This window comes from Vanessa tameamea, chromosome 19, assembly GCF_037043105.1.
Source record: "Vanessa tameamea isolate UH-Manoa-2023 chromosome 19, ilVanTame1 primary haplotype, whole genome shotgun sequence".
NCBI lineage: Eukaryota > Metazoa > Arthropoda > Insecta > Lepidoptera > Nymphalidae > Vanessa > Vanessa tameamea.
In genome coordinates, this window is record NC_087327.1 from 10,047,615 (window position 1) to 10,068,939 (window position 21,325).

The 21,325-nt window shown below is 31.2% G+C and overlaps 3 protein-coding genes across 3 annotated transcripts in view; 1 reads left to right on the plus strand and 2 right to left on the minus strand.

Moving 5' to 3' along the window:
* Nucleotides 1–4,571, plus strand: part of LOC113402829 (cell growth regulator with RING finger domain protein 1-like) — a 36,204-nt gene extending 31,633 nt beyond the window's left edge. The window contains exon 7 of the mRNA XM_026643161.2: nucleotides 234–4,571. Coding sequence (XP_026498946.1) covers nucleotides 234–373 — 140 coding nt within the window. The 3' untranslated portion in view covers nucleotides 374–4,571. The remainder of the gene's footprint in view (nucleotides 1–233) is intronic.
* A 643-nt stretch (nucleotides 4,572–5,214) lies between these two features.
* Nucleotides 5,215–12,084, minus strand: LOC113402827 (intraflagellar transport protein 46 homolog). Its single transcript, XM_026643159.2, has 7 exons — nucleotides 11,618–12,084; nucleotides 11,349–11,454; nucleotides 11,018–11,186; nucleotides 9,656–9,822; nucleotides 9,099–9,202; nucleotides 6,886–6,998; nucleotides 5,215–5,533 (listed from the first exon to the last, which is right to left on the minus strand). Exons 1-7 carry the CDS (start codon nucleotides 11,900–11,902, stop codon nucleotides 5,263–5,265), a joined length of 1,215 nt encoding a protein of 404 aa, XP_026498944.2. The 5' UTR covers nucleotides 11,903–12,084; the 3' UTR covers nucleotides 5,215–5,262.
* Nucleotides 12,085–14,157: 2,073 nt separating this feature from the next.
* LOC113402825 (putative histone-lysine N-methyltransferase 1) lies at nucleotides 14,158–20,851 on the minus strand. The gene has a single exon (XM_064217824.1). It carries the CDS (start codon nucleotides 20,454–20,456, stop codon nucleotides 15,405–15,407), a length of 5,052 nt encoding a protein of 1,683 aa, XP_064073894.1. The 5' UTR covers nucleotides 20,457–20,851; the 3' UTR covers nucleotides 14,158–15,404.
* Between the last annotated feature and the right edge of the window lie 474 nt (nucleotides 20,852–21,325).

Below are 21,325 nucleotides of genomic sequence, written 5' to 3' on the forward strand. Positions count from 1 at the left end.
TTTACCTATATCACACAAGCCGCCATTTTACACCCTCGACGGGTTGAGTAATAAAAGTGCCTACGTCCTTCGCCGGAACTCCAAACTATCTCTATGTCAAATTTTATCTAAATCGGTTCAGCCGTATAAGCGCGAAGAGGCAACAGACAAGAGTTACTTTCGCATTTATAATATTAGTAAAAATGTCGCGAATTATAAATACGTATATTAATAAAAACCATTCATCTTTCCAGCTAAATTAGACAAGTGCCCAATATGTCGGAGCGTGATCACAAGCTACTTCTGCATCCGCAACGAGGAGGAACCCCTGTCAGAACTCAAGCAGAATTTCCCTCTCAACAGACGACTCCTCAATTTATTCCACTATCACTAGCGAATAGTAAGTACAGTCAACATAAAAATGGATTTGTTACGAAACGTCTAATCTTCTAAATTTGGATATAAAATTGTTTATTATTACAATTAATGCGTCAATTAATCTTAACCTCCTGGTCGCATACGGATTTCAATTTAATGGTTATTTTAATTTTCGATTAAACGACTAAAATGTTGACCTAGCTATTACTTGTTTTGTTTTTGAATATCTCGATATATCATATGATTATAATTTTATTGATATCAGAAAATTAAGGGCGAGAGGGTACTGGATTGTTCAAATTTAATTTGTTTTCATTTTGTACGTACTAACTTATTACGCTGCCCAAAGATATGATATCTTTTCCTCAAACAGGATATAATCACGTTCCTTTTACGAGCAGATGTTTTTATATTGAATCATTTTGTTGTCTAGTTGAGGCATAGTTTAAAAATATCTGTATTTTTCAAACGGGATTGTGTTTAATCTGTGACAGTGATTTCATTATAAATATCAATGTGAATAAAACAAAAAAAAAGCAAAACTGGTAAAGTACCGAGAAATTCAGGCTGAGTGAATCGCTATTTTAAATTCACGTCGTTTCGTGTTCGAGTTGAGCAAAATGTAGACGATACAATTGAAATAATTGGAAGATTAGACGTTTAAATGTACTTTAACTACACCGGAACTTATGATTAGTTGTAATTAATATCTGAAATAACGTAATTAAAAATTGTTTGTAATGAAAAATGAAAACGGCACAAAGAATTACGATTCTGTGATAGAAAATTACCTTTTTCAAACATGGAAATCGATTCGGATATCCTAAAAAAACTATTGACATGAAAATAATATCAAATGAGACTAAATCGTCAACGTTGTAGAACAAAGACTGTTCTGGATATTGGTTTTTTTTTTCACCTCAACTGATTAGGCGTTCTTTAGTATAGTTTGTACATGTCAAACTGAGAGACGATTTAAGTAACAGCTGCCAAATGTCTTATTCGAAGATACATTGTTAATCAATCAAACTGAAATTCCTTTATTCAATATAGAAGCATTACACTTACTTACTGATAGACAAATAAAACACTACCACCGGTTCGGTAAAGAAAATACCCGAACCCGAGAAGAACCGGCGAAAGAAACTCAGCGGGTCTTTGATTTGTTAATTTTATTATTTACATACATTGAATATGAATAGAAACAGCCAGGAGGCGATCGTTTCATTCCCAAGGTGTGCTATCAATCATAAACTCACTAATTGTACAATATAACCTTTCGCACACAAGCGTTCCTTAACATTTGTTTTAAATTTGGCAACAGAGGCAGAGTCAGTTGTTACTACAATAAGCCTATGTCAAAACTTCATTGTACTACTTTTGTAAACAAATAATCATTTTCTGGTTGTCATTAAATAGTATGAGATAAAACTTGAATACTTTCTAACCCTAGGATTCTTCTTAAAGTGCCATCGTAAGTGAGATTAAAGCTCATGTTAGGCCAATTGACAATCCATAACGACCCCGGTATTATAAACTCATATTATGAAAGACCAACTATTCGAAGATCACGTTTCTTTTAATAGTAATTTATCGTGAAATATCATTAAAAATCTATGATTAAAAATCAAGACTTAATTTGATTTTTTTTTTTTTTTATTCTATTAAGCTTGGTAGTGTATTTTCGTTTATAACTAAACTGCCGAAATACCAAAAAACAATGTATTCTTTTAAAGTTATAAAGAACTATGTATATTAATAAATTACACGAGGACGGCTATTTAAAAAATTGTATTGATTTGATTTTTTTTTTACGATTAAAAAATTAGTAATATTATCTGTGCATATTATTTAGTGATGTATGTAAAAGACAAATTATATTAAGTTATTAAGATATGTTAAATACGTTTTTTTTTTAATATTTTTTAACTGTGTAATAGCTAGTCTTTATTTGCTTTTATTTACTTGATTTATATCTATGTTTGCTTTCAGTGAATGGTTAAACTGTTTTATTTACACATTTGGCATTTCATTTATATTAAAAAAAAAAAAACATGCAATTGTTCCTATAAGCTGATTAGTCTTTGAAATAGTGTACGTGTAATTATTTAGTGTATATCTTCAATATTATTTTCGAAACTAATGTAATAAATTATATGTTTTCAATATTTATATATGAAATAAAAATAAGATGATTTAAGAGTGTGGGTGCAATGTATGCAACTGTGATAAATGCTTTGTGAATTCGCTAAGTTTTGTATATAAATAAATAAGTAAATTTTAAGTCTTAACGAATAAGATATAATTTTTTTTTTGTTCATTATATTGTAGCTTGATTCAGGCACTAGACGCAATTACATAGTTCCAATTTAATGTCTATTATAATGAACTTTTCGGCCTTCGTGTTATCGATTTGTCTTTATCAAGGGTCTTCCAATTAAAGATTACATATAATACATCTATTTTGTGACATAGAAAAATAAAACTGTTGAATTTAATATAAGATACGATATTTTTTTATTACCTGTGTCAGAGTAGTCTTATCTCATTTACAAAATTTAGATTTTCTTGTTCTAACATAACCTCAAAAAAATATTAATTGCAATAAGGTAAGGCTACTTAAAAGATGAATGCGATTTTGTTGAATATATTTTGTTTATATAAACGGATCTCATCGATCTCGACTGCAAAAGTCAAATTCTGGTGAACGAGAGAAATCCTCGTAAGCATAATATTGATAATTACTTTAATATTGGCTAAGCCAGTGGTTCTCAATCTTTCTATCAAGAGCTCCATGAAATTACTTTAAGTGTTCTGCGACAAATAAAAACTGCTTCAAATGATCTATGTTATGAACATTTTTTTAATTGATTTTCATAAAACGAATTTATTACACTTTGAATCAAGTCAAGAACCACTGCGTCAGACAGCCATTGAACTACATTTTAATATATAAGCGACAGTCAGCTAATATGCCATTACTCATATCAAGGTCAAGGGTTTCGCTTGATCTTGGACGCTGACAAAAAAAATATACACGTGTTATTGTTACACGTCTCCGTGTAATGGCCTTCATTATTTTCGTGATTCAACTCATTAAATTTGCAAAACCAAAAAAAATTATGATACATTTATAAAGTTACTGTTACAGTATAGTTTCGACGAGCAAAATGACACATGTCACGATACGCCTACGTCACGTACGTCATGTCAAGTTAAGTTTCCATAGAGAGATGTAAAGTCCATTCCACGAAACGAGCTCCCAATGAATATTGACCTTCGATATTTAAATTGTTTGTTAGGGTTGTATTACATGTCGGATTCCTCTCGCTGATCTCTAGCCGAGTGCATCGACCAATGAGGTCCGAGTATTTTTCTCCTCTGGGAGTTCGACTCGTGGAATAGACTAGATCACTACATACTATGTGTCGATACGTCACAAGTTGTCACAGCAAGCCTTGCCATTAGCAAGAGGCCTTAATACGCTTCCTAATCTGGTAATTAGTTTTGTAATTTAACCTAAGTATTTCAGTACCTATGTTTCATGTTTAACTACCGTCCAACCGCCATTAAACCCATATCATCGATAGGATAAAATATATAACTCTACAGAAATAATTCAGCGTTCAAAATGCTTAATTTTTGTTTTATTCCAAGGCACTAAATAGCTAAATTAATGTAAATTGATTACCGATCGACCAAATACTCAAACGACCAATTCGAATAGTGCCGCAAAACTATCGACTAGAAGTTTACTAATTGTCATGTATGTTCCAGTGGCAATAAATCTTAGCATCGATGAAGATACTATCGATATCAGATGAAGCTGGATAAATAAATAGTATTGATAAAATCGATGTTGTTTATTTTTATGTCGATAAAATATCGATCGAAATGACTAAATTCGAAAATAGAAATATATTTAATTAGAAGTCGAATACCCTTTAATTAAAAAATATATGTAAGAAGGTTTAACTGAACACCATTTCAAATTGTAATAATAATTTAACTTTTTTTTATAAAAAAAATACTAAATGTTTTTAAAACGATAATAGTCATTCTGGAGGCTGGAGGACGAGATGTTTCATAAAAATGTATTTCGTTACTATAATTTGTGTTAAATATTACGTAGAAGCTAAACTAAAGAAATAGCAAGTGTATATTTTTGTCTAAAATATTGTAAAATTTGTAAATAAACAATTGCCAAAGTAAAAGTTATCCTTTTATTAAATTATTTACAACTCATATACATATGTACAACGAATTGTGTAATTGGTAAGTTTTCCTGAAAACATTTCCCGTTATTTACAATTTTCATTTTACTTTATACGCCATCATATATTTTGAATACAACGAAAAATATAATTTACAAATAAAATGTTATGCTACAATTTAATCCAAAAAAAATCTCCAATTTTAGCTTAACTCTATACACATACCTACACAAATCGTTCGGTTGTTATTTATCAGAAGTCTAATACCAAATAATATTTTTTACAATTTCCAAATAATCTAATATCGTAATTGAAACTACCCGAAACAATCGGATGGGAAACCATTAAAATATTCGTATCCACAATCGATTCGAACTCACATATCCATGACATCCCTGCTTTGTATTAGTGATCTGGCTAAGATACTGATTTTATCGCTAACTCGTTTTCGCGCCACTTTTTCAAACTGTCATAAGCAGTAAAGAAGCAAAAGAAAAATTCCAAAAAAGTATGTTGGAATCTGTAATTGCCAAATATTCTCTGATAACATAATATGATTGGACTAATAATAGGTATACATTTGAAATGTTTTTTTTTTAAGATTTTCTTATAATTATATGCAATGGCTATGAATATACACCTTAATAACTATAGTTTAATAACCAACATAGTATGAAAATATTATTTTATTTTATCCTCCAACTCCTCCCTTTTCCTTTTCTCTCTCAGCGAACAACTGCGAATTTTTGACAGCAGAATACAGATTAAACAGCAAATGCAGAGCTTGTATTCTGTCATTGAGTGTGTCACCCTGCACGGGAATGTCAAATAGAGCACAGACTAAATCTACGTATTGCGACAGTGAACAATCAATGTTGGCGGGAGGGAAGCCAACCTCGTTTAACGTATCCTCCATAGTGTCTGGCCATTCCTCCATGAGGCTGTCTATGTCAGGCATTTTACTGAAAAATAAAATACTAAATTAACATTTTTATTTATTACTCCACCTTATTTGTAAATAGTATTATATAGCATTAATAGCTCGATAATGTATTATCTATGTCTTTTTAGTTAAGTTAAAAAAATAAGGCTAGAATATTAAAATCTATCTTTTTAACTAAGTATGTAAAGTTTTACGGAACCTTAAATAATTTACTCTCTAAAATAAGAAAAAGTTCCCATTCCCAAAGGAAAAGATTAAATAAACAGCATTCGTGAGCTACAGTCTCATCTAAAGACACAAAGAGTCAGATAATCAGAATACTACGAATATTTCCCGCGCGACCACAATGGTATATACATATATCATGACGCTTAACGCTCTAATACTTCTCATTAACACGCCCCATAATAAGATGTTACATGATCAAATGCTTATATGTTGAGAAAGTAGATTTAATCATTTAACTGTTACGATGTTAAATTAGAAAGCTTATTTTAAATTTAACTTTATCATTTAACATGGAAGGGAATATCAGTTATTATAATAATTTATTTTGTTATTATAATAACTGATATTAAAAATAATATACAACAATTCAATAACTGATCACATCAATTACACGGTTGCTTCAATAACACGTAACAAACATAGGATATTGAATTATTATTATTTTTATCATTTTGTTACTACATACCTACATATATAAAAATAAAAACATATAACATTATGACTATAATTTATTTTTGCTCACGAACAACAATGCGACGCCATTTTAAAAGAAATGACAAGACCTACAACCAGATTACAGAGATACATGAAGGTTTACGTACAATGTTTTCCTTCGTCGCCGAGCATACACTTTTAGTAAATGAAAACTCAGTGCTGCTTGTCCAGGTTTGAACCTGCGATCTTACTACTGAACCATCACGGCTCTCACCACAACCAAGGCACTATAAATTACTGACTAAGTTACGAAAAAATTTAAAGAATCTTCAATATATGATATTTCTCGGAAAATATCGAATTCTACTTTGGATAAACGATAAGTGTTTTTTAAATATTAAGTAAAAAAATTTTATAAATTTTAGACTCGACATACGGGAGAAATTAAATAAAATCTTCTAATAAAACATACAGTTGCTGAATTCAATGACAATTAGGTACACTGGCGACAATGATATCACAGTACAGTCAGCTACAAAAATTAACATTGTTTGTAAAGTATATATATAATTTTTAAAAATAAACTTTATACTTATATGAAAACCTAACAAAACTTACAATTCACGAAAAACGCGATATAGGCACTTATTATACCCACGCGATAATTTGTCAACGTATGTTTTCTACATATTTTTATGTCAACTGTACCTCGCGTAGGTGAAGGTGGGCGGCGGCTTGACAGAGTGCAATTCGCTCACGTCCTTGACCCAGCGCTCGATCGCCTTCGGGTTCTTCTCGGCATTATCTATCTTCCGTGTTAACTATGAATAGAAATAAATATAATATTAATTCCTATCCATTAGTTCAAAAAAACAGATCAGAAAAAGTACATTCTAATAGATATAAAAATATGTTTATTTACGATCCTGGCTGCTATATTGGTACATTTAACTAGTGTCAGTAAAAGAAGAAAACTAAAAAAACAACATATATATAATATGATATTTAATGTTAATTATTTTAAGGCTAAATATTAATCAATTCTACAGATTATAGTCATAATATACTTCATCAGAATTATTGTACTCGCTTTGGAAACGTATCGAGTCCACAAACAACCGAACGATTTTCATTCATACGTATAATTATAATAGTACATTATTACGATATGTTTCTATCGAGACATTTAAGATTGTTAGTTTCATCATCGTGGGCTCAATCGACACCGGTTCCTTATCAAAGTAGAGCGAGAATAGTTTAAAACCCTTTTCAATTCATTTGTTATGGACCCTACGTTAAAATTTACAATGTCTGCCATGGTGTTTCTGCACGTATCTTCAAAAAAAAAACAAAAATACTTTATTCAAGTAGGCTTTTACAAACTATATTAAGTAAAGCTACCACCGGTTCGGATTCGGAATGTAGATTCTACTGAGAAGAACTCAGTAGGTACTCTTTATCAACATCAGGCCGGCAGGCAATCGTTTATTCATTAACATTATTCTTTAACCAACACAATTATAAATGATATATTTAAATAAAACCGCTTATAAAGACTTCAATCGCATGTCAATGAACTGAAATGCTATTTACAAATTATATTGGAAAAAACAATTTTCATTAATCGTTAAATTGAAACTACCTACGTCATTTAAAAAAACACTTCAAATAGTAGAACATGTGCAGAAAGATACATTGTATGCTTTTAATTTATTCTATTCATCATTGATTGAAATGCAGCAAGGAATTTCGTGGGCACAATTTCAAATGTATAAAAATAGTCCGTAAACTAAACAGTCGGTCCCCATTAATCTAATGCTATTATCGTCCTATTATACTTAGTCGAGACGAGAACATGAGCATTGCTCAAAAGGGTATACATCTATTCGGTCACAAAGGCGCGCCCCTCCACATTGAATAATCATTTTAATAATCTTAACAAATATAATCTCATTTGTTTTTTAATGTCCGTCTTTGCTCTTATCTGGTCGTCTCACGCATACTGAGACATATTTTAATCACTTAACACCGATAATAATTTAATTCGCCTTCGAAAGTGAATTGATGTATACGTTTAAGTAAAGCTTCTAATACACACACATCTACCGGATTTCAATGACAATAGTAAAGACAAATATAGAAATTTGACCTTTAATTGATATAACATCATTGGTTATAATATAGATACAAAATAGTTTATGGTTTTCATGACGGATTTGTCCAAAAATGGCATTTTGAATATAAGTAGATAAATTGAATAACGTATAGTCTATTCCAACTACAAGATGACAAAAACCAAATAAACAATTTTGCAGCAAATTGACGCGATATCATTGGTCAAGAGCTCGATTAATCAAGGATATTCATTATGGATTTGCGTGAAATAATGACATTTTGAATATTGAGACTAAGCTGTTAACGGAACTTAGGAAGTCAAATTAAAGTGGCTCTAAGTAGTTAAGTGTAATAGTGTTGTATTATAAATAATAAAATTTAGTATTATAAAAAACTCTTAGTGGTGCACAATATAAAAGAGCTATTAGTAAATCGCATGAAATACTTAAATCTAAGGTTTGTTTATCATTATTCCTACGAATATTGGAATGGGTATTATAAAGTTTAAGTTAAGTTTTTATATTATAAGGTATTATTAAGTTAAATTTGACCTTTACATTTGTTACTGTTTAAATAAAGTATTGGTATTCAATCTCACAGTCGCATGATATAAAGCATTTTCATTTTCATACCGACATCCATACTTAGAAATAGTCATGCCTAGAAATTTCACTTTCAATATATTAAAAAAAAACAAAACATAATTTTCTAATTAATTCTTTACTATATTTTCAACGTTTATTCCATATTTTTAACTATAACATTCCATTGTTATAATTGTATGTATATTTAAAAAATAAACTTACTACAGTAGACTTAGCGCTTGTAGTTTTGGAAATAGCTCGCAGCTGGAGGTGAAGCAGAGCAGAGTCGCTTTGTTCCGCCGCGGGCTCGTCCAAAACTGTTAAACCTGCAACGAATAAAAAAAGACATAAATATGTTGTTTTCTTACAATTACAATATGCAAACGCTTTTCTTTCATAAAGTGTTTTCGTCGCATTATGACATTTATCAAATATAATTTATATTTAAAATATAATATTTGGATACGTAAAGTCTGTAAATATTGTTTTTTAATTCACAGGCAAGATTTTGTTAGCACAATGTGTTTGTTGAATATTATAAAAAGTAACTATTGTATAAAATATAAAAAAATAATGATTTGAATCAGAAAAGTAACACAATTGAGTCTTTATTTTATAAACCCGAGAAAACAAAACATATTATTATAAATATACATTGTTTTGAAGAGACAAATAACCATTACATAAAACTTTCCCCATTCAACTCCAGATGCAATAAAAGAAAGCCAACATTTGAAAGAATGCTATTTTATTAAAATAAAGGTATAATGAACACTTACCAAGATTGTCAATATGTTCCAAGGCATGTTCGGCTAGCGGCTGACCACGCAAACCAGTGGCCGGAGTGGTCACTTTGATGAAAGCGTCCGTGTCGCCAACCGCCGGCACGTACTCCGGAACGAAGGGCTGTAGCTTGAATTCTATGTCGATCTTTTGTGGCGTGTACCTTTGAAATTATACCTTTTTTTTCAAGTAGTATAGAAGTATCAGCCGAGATTGCTCTATAGATAAAAATCCTAGATTTCAATTGTTAATCGAGAATTTATATTAGGGAATATTTCTGACGCGCTTAATTTCTTTTAATAATTAATTTTGTGGTCAACGGTGTAAGGAAAAATTGCACGCAGCGATATTATGGTCATAGGTACGGCACGGTGAAACAAATTGCACATATTTTCCTTAAAATAAAAGAGGAAAGGATTCTGATTATAAAACAAAAGGGACTTAGAGCGCGTGGGACATTAGAATAGTGTAAAGCGACGCGTCTTTTTGTTAATGCGTCACTAATAAATAATTGAAGTTGGAAATCTAATCAAACAAAATGAAATTAGGCTGACAATTTTACTGTTTTTAACTATTTGTTATATTCCTAATGTAAAGTGACAACACTTTTGTTTTAAAGCCTGAGGTAAACGAGGTCTTTATGGGTTACTGTGTAAAGAAGACTCTTTTGACTGTTTGTTATGAGTAGTACTAGTAGTAGGTATACTAATATTTAAATAACGAGGTTAGATCCCGAGCTATATTATTGGGATCACTCTTTTTCCTATTTATCAAGATGCTCGACACAGATAGAATTGTTATTTTATTTCTTTCACAAACTAATATAAATGAAAACAAACTTTTATTTAAACAAACGCTTATCATTGGACATTGTACTGTTTCCGTTCACACGTCCGCATACAATTTCTTGAAACGTCTTATAGAACTTATATGCTTTGTGAACATGTACATGAATACATGAAGCTACATATGGTATAAAGAAATAAAATTAAGTTTAGAAAGAGTAAAACATTCTACAGGTTTTAGATATTCATATTTAGCAAACAAAGTTTTGTTTTATCAATTCCTCATTCACTTGCCAGTATCTTATTTGATTGTTCTCCACAACGATTTTGTGAACTGTTTACACGCTCGCTTAAAAGAATCGAAGGATTGAGATGGGATATGGCTCGATTCCACACTTTCAGATCACATGATGCTCTGAGCGTGACGTGAAATATTAGCAAATGTCAAACACGAAATAATCTTACTATAATGCTATTTATGTAGTTTTAATTTTAGCTGACTATGGATATATGATTTCAGCTACATTTAAAACGAAAATAGTTACTACAGAACTTATATTAGTACCTACTTACTTCATTATATATTGGAAAACATTCTCCAATTCCGGAGGTACTTTTAGGTCCTGATACTGTTTCGGATCGTAAGCGCCCTCTGCTGGAATCACAACCCCTCTCCGTCGCCCACTGTCTCCACCCACTAAAGGATCTGGCATTTCGACGCCCACATCCGCACTATCCGTTTCTGATATCGCAAAATTACATGCATATTGTATAAATTGAATGAAATATTTAAGCAAATTATTCAAATGACCTATTTGGAATTGAATATCTTAGAATTCAAATGTGTGACTTTACTTCCTCAATAATCTGCTACGATGTATAATATTTTAAGCTTTATTAGTACCAGAATTTGAAGAATCGTGACGTTTGCTAGACTGTCTTGACAAATCACTGTTCCCTTTAACTGGCTGTTTAATGGCAGTTTCTTGATCGGGTTTTCTTTCTGGCGACTAAAAACATACTCAATAAATCATATTATGTAAGATGAACTATTTAGTGGATGCGTATTAGATTGCATTATTCCTTATTTAGTTTATTTTTTATATCTTTTTCAATTGCCTACATAAAAGCTTTCAACAAACTAGAATCAAATAAATGTAAAATTTTCATTACCTTGTCTTCCTCAGATAGATTGTCAAACTTCTCAGGGCCGGAATCGGTTTCGCTTTCGGAATCAAAGTCGTGCCTTGCCGTGTGTCTCACGGGCGGGTTGAACTTAGCCATGGCTGCCTTCACGGCTTCCTCGTCAGAGCTCGGCGGACTTTCTATCTCTCTAGCATTCACTTCCACTGTCTCGTCGTACATCCCTTGGATACTTCCAAATTCGGAAGCGTTTCTCCCTTCCGTATTGAACGAAAGAGTTTGACAGTGCTTGTGATGTTTGTCGGTGGTTGCCATGGCAACGTGCGACTTAGCTTTACACCGGAACCTTTGCTGTGCGCAAGAGAACGGTAGTAAATGCACAATAAATGGGACGTCCCGGATTTTTTTAACAAAGACTCCTGGTACTGATCGGCACGGCCTCGCGTGTTATGTTCTGACATATGGCGTGTGATATAGGTACATTCTTAATAGACTTTTTGGAACTATGATAGACGTTTTTTACGCGATAGTTTTAATTTCTAGATTATAAAGATACTTTATTATTATTCGAAGATTACCCGGTAGGAACAATTCGCCTTGTCCTGGTCAACAAAATGACGATACAACTAAAATAACGAGATTAATAAAATTTCTCGGCAAAATCTCCAATCTCAGTCCCGGTAACAAATATTTATGTATATCAGACTTCACCACTAATAAATTCAAACTTTATTTTTTATAAATGAGAGGGATTCTCACACCGTCCAGGATTAAATAAGTTATAAAAAGTGATGATTGTATTCGTTAATTTCCATAGACGACATTTAAATTGAATTGCATATAGTTTGACTATGTATTTCGTTTATAAACTGTTTCCTGTTGGTGCTTCTGGTAGAGTCTACATTACGAATCGATGGTAGAATAAGAAGGCTAACTAAGAGTCTACATGAATAAAGAATATTTTAATTTTGAATGTACAATAGATCCGTACCAGTTTTACTGAAGAGTGTATTTCTCGCCTTTGTGCTACTAAATTTTTTACACTTCAGAATTCAAATATGTGAAATTTGTGGTATTAATTATTCAACATTGTTTTAATTTATTTATTTCGAAGAATTCTACTGTGTTCTCACAATCTTATACATAATACAAAATTTTAATATACATTTTTGATTTCAGGTTAAATAAACAAAAGACGTTTAATTTTCATAACTATTTCACTCGAGATAACTTTCACAGTCAACGTTATTAAAATCTATTTGTAATTCGGTCATGGCTGATAGCATTTCTCGGATGAGCGTAACACGTAGCGTTTTATATGAGATTTTATAACACTTATCTTTTACTAACTAGTGCTTGCACGTTGCTGTAATAATATATAAGCCGATCGAAATGTTTTCGATTGGATTAAGAGTTTTTGTTTATAAGGCATTCCAATACAATCTATTTCTATCAGTTCCGAAGTTATTCAAATAAACACAGGATATATTTCCTCTTTTAATTTTATGAGAAACTTTTGAGATATAAAATAGTAATTATCTGTTATGTTTTGATGGCTCGGTGAGTGTATTATGAGCCGAAGGTTCCGCATTCAAGACTGGACAATTATCACTGTATTTTAATGTGCTTAATTTTTTTTTAATTAATCTCATGCTTGGTGGCAAAACTATTATGGACCCTTCCTGTATTGAATGAAAATCTGCTACACGTGTATCCACCAACACCCGTTAGAGCAGCATGGTGGAATAAACTCCAAACTTACTTTTCAAGAAGTGAGTAAGTCTTTACCAAACTGTGGGATACCTATAAGACATTACTTTTCTATGAGCCAGAAAGTAAAAGATTTATAATACCTCTTTAAAATAAATACGGTATGGTCATGTCTTAATATACTGCATAGTGGCGTAGCTGGGCAAGGGCCCCGGTGTATAGAAAAATAATTGAGCATTCACCTCCGCTTTAACTTATATTGCATTATATTGGATAAAAAATCTTGTAAGCAGGGTCGAGGTTTTCTTCAGGAGCTCTTTTCAAAGTTTAAGTTGGCCGATACGATAGCTACGCCATCGATTGCATATTTTTATTCCACAAAATAATAGACTCGCAAAAGGACAGTCAAAAAACTGTAACCCAATATCCAACTACTACAATAAAAACACAAATCATCCTTTCATACGTGTGTCCGTCGTAAAAAACTATCATTACAATTATTCAGAGACCGTGTAGTTACCATTTAGGACTCTATTAAACAATTGTTTAAAAAATTTAAACCGGTATAACGAATCTGGCTCATCTTGATATCAAATTGCATTACAGCCGTAACGATTTCATACTCGGCTTCGCATTATGTTTGAGAGTAGACAGTGCCTTATTTACGTTTTAGGTATAATAACAATCCATAAAGGTCCCATAGTTAGACAAAGGCCTCATATAAAAAAAAATGGAAAAACAAGTACGGTGTTTATATAAAATATAATCTTATGTATTTTATATAATAGATAATTATATTATTTTAAAAAAGTATATATAGACGATAAACATATGTTAATGAAAAATAAAAATACTTTTTTCGCAAAATCAATACATTTATTAACTAAAATAGTGTCTAAACTATCTATAACACAATATTATACAAAAATATTAGATTCAACAATTCGAGCTTTAAATATGAAAAAGTATCGTCAATCACAAATTACTAGTCATGTTTCCGTTATAAAAATAGAAAATTTTAATGAACATTAAATATACCAAGGGAATGGTTAGTGTTAAGTTGGGCCCAACATTTGGATTAACGCATGGATATGTAAAGCACACAGGATTCAGAAATATTATAATCATTAATTTAAAATTGTTTGATACGACAGAAAATGTTTGTGCATTGTGTTATGCATTGGAAAAAGTTGGATTAATTTCACAAACTTTTATCTTCTTAAAGTTGATACATGATGGTACATGGTACATATGCTTACCTCAATAAAGAAAAAAAATGACATTAAAACAGGCAATGACCTACTATTTACCTGCCAATCTTTTAAAAACATTTTCAGTTTTTTTTTTAATTACTAACCATCATTGAATTCATAACGGACCCTTAATTCAAATAGGTAGATTAATTTCGTAATTCTACAGAAATTTATTTTGGATGCTTCATGTATCCATAATCCAATGGAGGAACTAATGTTACGAAAATATTTAATATCTATAAAAATAATATCTCATTATACAATGTCCAAAAATATATACTAATCAACTACACAATATTTCTAAAATTTTAACATAATCTAGCAAATAGTAGTAGTAAAAATATTTTTTCATATCCGTTTATAACAAGTTACGACCAAAAAATATTAAGGAGATTTTTCAATACATGCAAAGTTATATAAAATGTATCTAGAAGTTACAACATTTTACATTATGTCCAGCATAATACGAACAGTGTAACATAACCTAATTAACATGTAAGAATTATTTAAATAAATCGTTTAAAGAGAAAATTCTGGACAACCTTCTGTCCTAAGAAATACTGGAACCTAGGGTTTCATGTATTGTCTATGATATGAATGTAATGAAAATTTAATATATACTTAAGAATTTGAAATACTCTCTCAATCATAATTTGAAAATATTTTCAAAATACAAAATTTTAAACTGTATCACAATAAACAGTCTTAATTGTTAGTACTACAGAATTGGCACTTATTTGAGGTTTAAACTTAATGCTACTTATCGCAAGATAAGTACATAAGCGAGTCATGAAAAATCAGTCGATATCAAGACACGTTACAAAGTAAATTTATGCAATGAATTCAATTATAGTTCATCCAACTTTGTTAATGAGCTCATCGCAGATGGCCGTCAGTTCTTCATTGGCCTTAGTTTTTTGTGTAAGGGATTCTTCGAGAGACGTTATATGTAATTCCTTGCGTTTGATCATGGCATTAAGTTTCAAAACTTCCGATTCGTGTGATCTGTTGAATTTCTCCAATTCCTGATTCGCATGATTTAACTTGGAGGTGGCATGCTGCTTTAATAGCTCATAATTATTCTGCATTTTAAGCAAGTTGTCCTCGAATTCTTTTATCGACTTCCTGTATGTATCCTCATTCGCTTTCATACTTAGAATGATTTGTTTGCTTTTCTCGTATTTACTGTGCAAATCGCTAAATGATACCTCCATACTAGCTAGATGCGCCGTTTGTTCATCTCTTTCGCTAATTAACCTTGTCCGTTCCTCTGCATTTCGCCTTTTCTCCAACTCCATTTCAGCTATTAAGCTGGCAATCGTTCGCTCGTATTCCTCTACAACCACAGCCATACTTTTATTTACCTTCGTCTTCTCTGCCAGACGATCATTTAAGTCGTTGACTTTCTTTAGTCTTTCTTCAGTTTCTTTCTCTAATGATTCAACTTGTGACTCCATTGTAGCTAATCTTTCCTTTAATTCTTTACTTTCAGATCTTAAATTATGAACATGTATTTCTTTTTCGGCTAAAAGTTCTCTTAGTTGGGTGAGAGCAACGTCGGTTTCATTATATTCTCTATTTGCCCGTGGCGACGTTGTATCATTATCCAAATGGGAACTATTACCACTTAGAGAGAGAAGTCTGTCAATAACAGCCATAGCAGGGGAAGTAAACGTCAACGAGCGCCTATTTATCCTAGGTGGTGTAACCGATTTTCTTGGTGAAACAAGGGAATTAATAGCAGGATTTACCACCATCATAGGCTTAGTAACCAAAATTGTTTCATCATTATTTTCTTCTACAACTGGAGCAATATTAGTTCCACTGACCGATGGTTTTTCTTCGTTGATTACATTATTTAGTTTAGATGTTTCTAGTGTTTTTTTAGGTGTACTTTGTCTCTTCTGGATTCTATTTAATGCAGCTAAAACCCCATCTGACGAAACTCTTTTAGCGAAAAGTGGATCGAATTTAAGAAATAGACTTTCTTTGCCACTGTCTGCAACTACATTACATTTGTTTTGATTGAGCAGAAATTCAAATGCTTCGGCGTCTATGAAAAGTTCACCATCTTCTTTATTTTCATGGTTATTATTTGCATGTAGATCCTCGAAGTGCATCATATCTGTCTCATTATCAAAATCTGCAACTTTGACTACGTCAGCATATTCATCGCCCTCGAAAAAGGGACCTTCAACTGTATCTTCATCTTCCGTGTGGACTTCTCGCACTGTGAAATCTTTTTCGGTATTTCTTGAAGAACAAGTTTCACTACTAACATTTGATGAAACAACCTTATCCTCATTATTTTTTTCCATATCTGAAGTTAAATTCTCTATTTGTTTTGACATTTCGGTTGTATGGTCTAAGGGTGTTTTATTATTCTCCATTAAAATATTCTCTTCTTCAAATGTTGGTGACGGTGACGGTGAAATACAGATTTTAGATTTAGTCGCAAAGGGATTAAAATTTTTGTCATCTATTTCAGGAATGTTAAATACATTTTTTGATGAAAAATTTAATACACTGGGCTCAATATTCAATGATTTTTCTTCTACGTCAAGAGGCTCGTCAGGTTGTGTAAGAATTTTATTAAAGATATTAAAGTTGTCTACCGTAGACGCATTAGTAACTAAAGATTTCACATTATCAACATCTAGCACAGTTGTTGCACAATTCAAGTCATTAGTTTGGTCTTTGCCCAAAACATCTTTATTGTCATCTTGATTTAAAGGACTTATTTGCTTCTTACAGTTACTAGTTCTTGTATCACAGTTATAAGAACTGTTGAAACGTTTTTTGGTAACTTCTCTTTTTTCTCTTTCGGGCTGTGACTTTCTTCTGTTTTGCGGTTGTAATCTCTTTTTAATATCAATTTTCTTTTGAGTAATATTTACTGACACATTAGAATTATTTGGACTAGTCTCTGGAGTTGGTGACATTCTTATATTAGTCTTAGTAGCAAATGGATCATCAATTTCATCAAAGTTTATATTATACCCTTTTCGAGATAACTTTGGAGAAATGGGAGGTGACGTAGCAATTTTACTTTTAGTTTCAAATGGACTTTCTATGTCATCCAGTGTAACATCATATTTAGGAATATTTAAATCGAAGTCATTAACAGAAACATAAGGACTATTATTTGCAGATGTCACAATCTCTTCATCAAATAATTTATTTTCTTTAGGTCCTACATTATCATCCAAATTGTTAATGTTATATTCTTCATTCAAGACGGAATCTTTATTTTCTAATAATTCTTTGTCTTCAACCTCTTGGTTTGAGTGATTAATGTTTCGACTATCAATACATATATCAGTTGCAGAAATTGTATTATCTATCGTTTTATTAATAGCATCAATGTTGTTTAGGCATTGATGAATTTCATTAGTTCCTAATGCTGTATCAGACAGATTTGTTCCACTTACGGGCAAGTCTACAGGAATATATTCCTGAATTATTTCTGTTTCATTAACCAATAAATCACAATTTGTTGATTTTGGAACGTTTTCTGTAACTATTGAGTTTTCTTTAGTTTCATCAGAATTAGACAATGGTATAATAGATGTAGACGAAATAATATTTAAATTTTTAGAGCTTATTTCAATATTTGTTATAGCAGATTCTTCACTGATCCCATCCAAAGATTCCAAATGATCTTTAATGTCATTATTTTTAATACATTCAATATTGTTATCTTCTTCTATACCATCACTTTTTATCACAAAATTGTCCATTAAGCTGTCTTTTTCAATATCATCATCACTAGGAAGTGGAATTTCTGAAGGTAAGCGATCATTAGCATTCAAATTTACTACTTTTTCAAATTCTTGTAACTTAACATTTTCTAAATCATTGATATTATCATTATTTTTAATTGAATCAAAAGTAACAATTTCATCTTGCTTTAAAGAAGTCTCGATTTCTTGAGTATATTGATCAATGGAATCGAATATTTCATTTTTTTCACAATTATCTACAGGACCAGTGGAATTGTCATGTAAATTTTCATTAGAATGAACCATTTGTTCATTCTCAACAAGTTTGTCTTCTGTGTGGTCTTCTAAATTAAATGTATTAGACTTGAAATCACATATACTATTTGCATGTACAAGTACAGTTTGATTGGATAATTGTTCATATATCTGTAATATTCCTGTAGAATTGAATGGTTGAGTTTGGTTTTCATTTAGCTCTCCATTTTCTTTATTGACAAGAATAAAATTATTAAGATCATTGTTTTCATTTAATAAAATGTTATCTTGACAATCTGTTACTATATTTAAGGGCATAGATGTGTCAAAATTAGACTGTTTTTCATCTTTTTGTTCTGTGATTTCCTTATTTATGGAATTACTCAAAATGGAATTATTTTGATTTTCAACATTCATTGTTTTATTTTCTTCATTTTTAACTAAGCTATGCTCCATTGAAATATCTGGTTTATTTGTTTCACCATTTAGTTCTTTTTCAGTATCAGCTGTTATAAGCACTGATGTTAAGTTCATTTCTTTATTTAAAAGTTTTTCATCTAGTGAACAATTTACTAATCCTGTTTTCACATTAAGTGGAACATTGGATACTTGTTCATCAAATTCATTTACTAATGCAGTGTCACATTTTTGTTCCTTCAAATTGACATCATTAACCTCTACATTTGAGACATTTGCAGCTTGTACAACTTCAATATTGCCTGGTGTATCTAATTGACTCAATGTCGGTTGATTATCAATAATTTCATTACATATCTCATGGATTACATCATTATTTTCTAAATTAGCTACGATTGTGCTACTTGGTTGTTGTTTTAATTCAATCTGTTCATTTTTTGTGTATGTTGTCTCACAGTCCAGAAACTCACCATCAGACTCAACACCACTAGCAACATCAACATGATTCACACTTATTTGACTTTCTACATCTGTAGTTTTATCCACAATACCAGATTCATTATACGAGACATCCATGTATTCAACTGTACTGTTTAAATGGTGCACTTCATTTGTTTTAGCAGATATTTTTTTATCAAGTGCCAGTGATGTTGACTGTTGTGGAAATAGTTTATGAATAGGTATTTTCTCTTGTTTAAATATAATAGTTGTTTCATCTTTCCATTGCAACTCTCGTTCCAAATCATCATTAAACACCACACTATCTTTTAAAGGACTACTTCTTTTTGACAAATTGTTATCAATATTTTTAGTGTTAGCTTTTGGTGTAGATGCTAAAACCTCCAGCGATTTTATTTGTGCTTTTTCCTCTGAATGTGTCTCATCTTTCTTATCTATATTATCTTCGGGTGGTATCGGACTTTGAGACGAACGAAACATGTTGAGTACACTTTTAAGACCTCTCATAATCGGTGATCCACCATCATCTTTTGTAATATCTTTTGTAGGGGTTGTGGCTTCAGGTGTCTGGATGGCAGAAGATGAAGTACTTGGCAGTGATAAATTTTCATCAATATTATCAATCCCATTAACAGTTATAGTAATATCATTAGGGTCATTATCAAGTGACCTCCTTAGTGAGGAATTATCTGTTGTTAAAGCTTGTAAGGGAACTTTAGGTGACTTTGTAACAATATCACACTTATTAATTGATGAGTTCAATGAACGAGTTAAGTTAACACTATTGTTAACCATGGTGCTGTTAAGACTGTCTTCATCAAAGTTATAAGTTCTGTTATCTTTACAACTTGCCGTGTAACTCTTTGACATTGGTGATGAAGCTGGTGTGATAGAGTATCTTAATTTCATATTCAGTTCTGAAACATCCAACTCCTCATATCCTTTTTCAGTGCATGGGGTTCTTGGTAAGAAATTACTGTTCTGTAAAGAATTCTCTTTGTCGTCAAAATCACTCTCAACATTGTCTATATCCATTGGCTCTACTTGAGCCATTTTTATTTATTAACACAAGTTTCAATCACAACACTTTTATTAATTATCGTCTAAGGTAAGGAACAAACCTGCACCTCAGTTCCTCATATATTAAAAGCCACTTTGATAACACAGTAGCACAATTTACAAAAAATTAGTCCAATGTTTACAGTATCTGATTTCAGAGTTTCACTTTGATTTCTAAAACGTAATAACAAAATCGACGCCGTATGTATGTCATATGAAAACAAAAATGTCCGAACACGCAACTCACTCTGAAAATCTATTTTTAACCTTTTTGTACTGAAAGCAATGCGACGTTCATTTTATGTAACACTCGCGCCCGAGGGAATCTTGCCAAAAAGCAGTTAGGCTCAATTCGAACACTCACACCGGTCACGGATTTAAACCGTTTGAAAGTTTTAATTTGTAACTGTCAGTGTCACTCTTAAGGTAGCCTGTTCACGTACCGACGTGATTTTATTTTTGTAATTTCAGTAACCAAAGTATGTCTAAAAAGTATTTTTAATACAATAGATATTACAAACTCTAAAGAATTTATAATTTTATTTCATAAAATCATGCTATACTAATCTATTTGAAAATATAAATTATAATAATTATCATAATTTTGCAAACATTACAGCAATCTATTTTATTTTACCGTTGGCAATAAACAATATATTGTAAACGAATTATTTTGTACCATTAATAAACCTACACGAATGTACGCGAATAAAAAATAGTAATAAATTATATTTTCTTTGTTGTAAATGTTTTACACGAATTTCAATATGTAGAAGTGATTTTGAAAAAAAAAATTAAATATGTAAAAGGAAACCAAGTAAGCGCGCCATTTGATTTGACCAATGAATGCATGCAATGCTAAT

Coding starts and splice junctions, on each gene's coding strand:
- LOC113402827 (XM_026643159.2), bottom strand. CDS start 11,902: ATGGCAACCACCGACAAACATCACAAGCACTGTCAAACTCTTTCGTTC. Junction 9,823..11,017: donor GTTTTCCAATATATAATGAA/GTAAGTAGGTAC, acceptor ATAATTTCAAAG/GTACACGCCACAAAAGATCG. Junction 6,999..9,098: donor CAAGCGCTAAGTCTACTGTA/GTAAGTTTATTT, acceptor TTCTATTCATAG/TTAACACGGAAGATAGATAA.
- LOC113402825 (XM_064217824.1), bottom strand. CDS start 20,456: ATGGCTCAAGTAGAGCCAATGGATATAGACAATGTTGAGAGTGATTTT.